The following is a 3,510-nucleotide window of genomic DNA, read 5'->3' as shown; positions in this document are numbered from 1 at the left end:
GCATAGCCCTTTTCTATAGTTACACACACACACACACTTCAACATCATCAAAGATGATAACTCTGATACCACGTTAAAATAATAATACCAATAAAGAGGAAACACTAAAAAGAGGCTAGGGTTCTCGGTTAATTAAATCAATGAAAATACAAAGAAAAGAAACTTTAAATAGTCCAAGCTGAAAAATAAAATGGCTAATCTATCCTTAATACAAAATTAACATATTTAAAATACTAAACACTTATTTGTATTTTTGTATTTAAAATACTAAACACTTATTATTTGTATTACTTGAACACTAATTCATGGATTTGTGAATATTAACAGATCGAGAGACTAATTATTTGTTTAGATTACATGGTAAAATTTGACAATTTGAATAAAAGGTAGAGATACATTTTTATGATTATTGAATTGAATGCTCTTAATTAAGATTTATCCCAATTGATACAGAGATATAGGAGTTGAATTTTTTAGTATAATTGGTGTTATCAAAATTTTGAGTTATTTGTTTAGACCACGTAGTAAAATCGAACAATTTGGATAAAAATGTAGAGATACACTATTGCAATCATTTGTTGAATTCTTTAGTGATAGAATGCTGTCGATTAAGGCTTATCTTGATTCGTCCAAAGATATAGGGTTGACTTTTTTTGTATAATTGGTTTGAAATCGAGAGACTTTTGTTATAAAAAAATTTGAGTTATTTGTTTAGACCACATAATAAAATTCGACAATTTGGATAAAAGGTAGATATACACTTTTAAGTTTTATGATTATCGCTATCATAATTAAATTCTTTAGTGATTGAGTGCTCTTGATTTATGCTTGTCTTGATTCATATAGAGATATAGGAGTTGACCTTTTTAGTATAATTGATTTGAACTCGATGCCTACAACTATATATCGTATAGAACATGTCTATGTTGTTATGGTGAACGCGTTGGGCATGTTGAATATTGGCTACTTGTTCATTTTAACCTGCATGTGACGGACTCAAATTTAATTCACTTGTACGTCATGAAAATAGGAGAATATTCAAAATTTCTATTAGTAGCAAGTCATGTAAGATTGCATCATAGAATAGCATGTTTTCCCATTGATTTAATATTGTTATTATAAATATATTCACTAGCAATTATTTTTTATTAAGAAAAATAAGAAGTGGGATTCGCTGTTTGCCCAGGACATTAGATTATATGGATTTTCTATGTTATGTCTATCCGTCCGTAACACGTAATGCGTGTTTTACGTAGCGGTTTTGCTTTGGGTTGTGCAATTCCTTGTAAATATTCTTCCTCGGACTTAACGAAATTCACCAGTAACATTTCACTTTATCTTCCTGTCATTTATTGGATTAAGAATTCCACTACATGCTAAGTAATTACACTATATTGCAGAATAAAATAAATAAAACCCATTAAAAGATCTAAATTGCAGACCCGTCCACGTGAATAAGAACTGAAGACTTCTATTTATTTTTTGGAAAGGAACTAAAGACTAGAAGTGTGAGAAATACCAAAATTTTGTTTATTGTAAAACTTGATCAGATCTGATCTCCTATCAACGGTGAACGAAATAAAAACCTTCCACTGTTGATGTAACAAGACAACATTACTTATGGTTTTCTGTAATAATCATACATTCAAAGAACCATACTTGCGATTTTCTTTACCACATCAGTTTTGAGAAATTTTTATCCAGTATCCTGGGGAAAAGAGATAGTATTATAAAAATTTGATGGTCTTCATTGTATACTAATAGCGCGTACCAAATTCTAGTAAATTGACTTGACATAGGTGAGACGATGATTGATGTCTCTTCAACTACAGATGAATGGCCACAAGTTCATTCCTTTTCTCTTTCTCTCGATCATTATAAGACAAAATATGGCCCATATTTGTTTCTTTCCTCTTGGCAAAGAATATCCTATGTGTTGTTATTTTTAAACTAGTAAGGACCATCTTGAATTCTTCCTTCCCTTTTCCTTACTGTTTTTATCCTGAAGTTGTACAAATTAGATTGATGAGAAAACCTTCATGTCTTCAACAAGCTGCAGTGTTATGGAAAAACCAAGTAGCCATGAACAATTTCTCTTCAAGTGTCCTCGATGTGATTCCATTAATACAAAGTTCTGCTACTACAATAATTACAGTTTGTCTCAGCCAAGGCATTTTTGCAAATCTTGCAAGCGTTACTGGACTAGAGGCGGAACCATAAGAAACGTTCCGGTTGGAGGCGGGTTTAGGAGGAACAAGAGGGTGAAACGGGAGCCGCAGTCAGCCTCCATCGGGGGTGCAAATCCTTCCTCGGCTTCAAATGGAGCTACAAAAACTAGTACTGTCCAACCCAACCCTTTGCTGTACAGCCAGCCTACTAACCCAGTCGAGCTCAAATTTTCATATCCGAGGAATTCTCATAGGATTTCGGGATTTAATATTCAGCCTCACATTAATGTATTCTCATCGGCTCTTATGGCTAGTGATCATATTCAACACAGTGACTGTAAGAATGCTTATAATTCTGCTGAGCAAATCCAAGATGCTATCAATCCAAGTTCAGTTCTTTCAAGCACTTCTATATTTGCATCTTCAACTTTTGCTGCCACTTCAACTCTGGCTTCTTTGCTTCCTTCTAGCCTTCATCAACAAAAAATCTTTTCCACAGGTTTGAAAGATATTCAAGAAGCTAATAATTTTTCAGGGTTGTCCCCTTTTGCAGATATACAAGCAATGAACCCAATTGAACAGATGAATTCTGCTTATCTTTCTCATTTATGGAACACAACTGGTGTTGGTACTTGGCTAGATCCTTCAAGCATGGCTTCTTCTGTCCCTTATCTGATCTAGAAACTTATTTTTCTGAGAAAGCTTTTTTTAATGGTCTATTTCTTTTAATTTCTACTGAAATCAGAAATAAAATACGACCTGAATGGGAGAAGTTTGGATCGAAGAGATCATGTCAGCAGCAAGAAAATTCGTCCAGCTTATTTGCGCTGAGAGGAACCTTGGATCCTCTTCTTCTCACCGGCCATGTTTCATCAGCAACCACACTCTTGAGGTGGAATTTGTTTTTAATTACACTGTTCTTAATATGTAATGTGTGTTCTGAATATGTCCATTAGGTCTTTTGGTTCCTTTTTTAACCTTTTGAAAGGTAGGGTATAATGGTGTAGTGGAGAGGGAGACTGCTTACACAATGTATGAATAAAACTGGAAGATCGATGCGCTGAATTACCCTACTTATCAGTTTGAATAAAATGAATTAGCAATGTATAAATTTTTCTTTTCTTTTCTTTTCTTTTTTTTTTTTTTAATTACCATAATACATGTTAATGCTGGATACTTCTTGTTATGCGGCCTTGACGTCCTGATGAAACAGATACCGCTCGTCAAATGAACAAGGGATGTAGAAGAAAAAATGTACTTGAAAGTGGGATTTGTTAGTATGAATTGTTACTTGAACATTTTATTAATTGAAAATAAGTTGACAATAAAATAAACTTTAGTT

At 33.2% G+C, this 3,510-nt stretch overlaps 1 protein-coding gene across 1 annotated transcript; it reads left to right on the top strand.

Annotated features, from left to right (window-relative positions):
• The first annotated feature begins 1,924 nt into the window (after positions 1-1,924).
• On the top strand, positions 1,925-3,290 carry LOC111396068 (dof zinc finger protein DOF1.4-like). Its single transcript, XM_023022340.1, has one exon. It carries the CDS (start codon positions 2,040-2,042, stop codon positions 2,847-2,849), a length of 810 nt encoding a protein of 269 aa, XP_022878108.1. The 5' UTR covers positions 1,925-2,039; the 3' UTR covers positions 2,850-3,290.
• The last annotated feature ends 220 nt before the right edge of the window (positions 3,291-3,510 follow it).

The sequence above is a fragment of the Olea europaea genome, chromosome 6 (genome assembly GCF_002742605.1).
Source record: "Olea europaea var. sylvestris chromosome 6, O_europaea_v1, whole genome shotgun sequence".
In the NCBI taxonomy this organism is placed as follows: domain Eukaryota; kingdom Viridiplantae; phylum Streptophyta; class Magnoliopsida; order Lamiales; family Oleaceae; genus Olea; species Olea europaea.
Note: the sequence above shows the minus strand (reverse complement) of the source record. Positions and strands in the feature narration are given on the sequence as shown.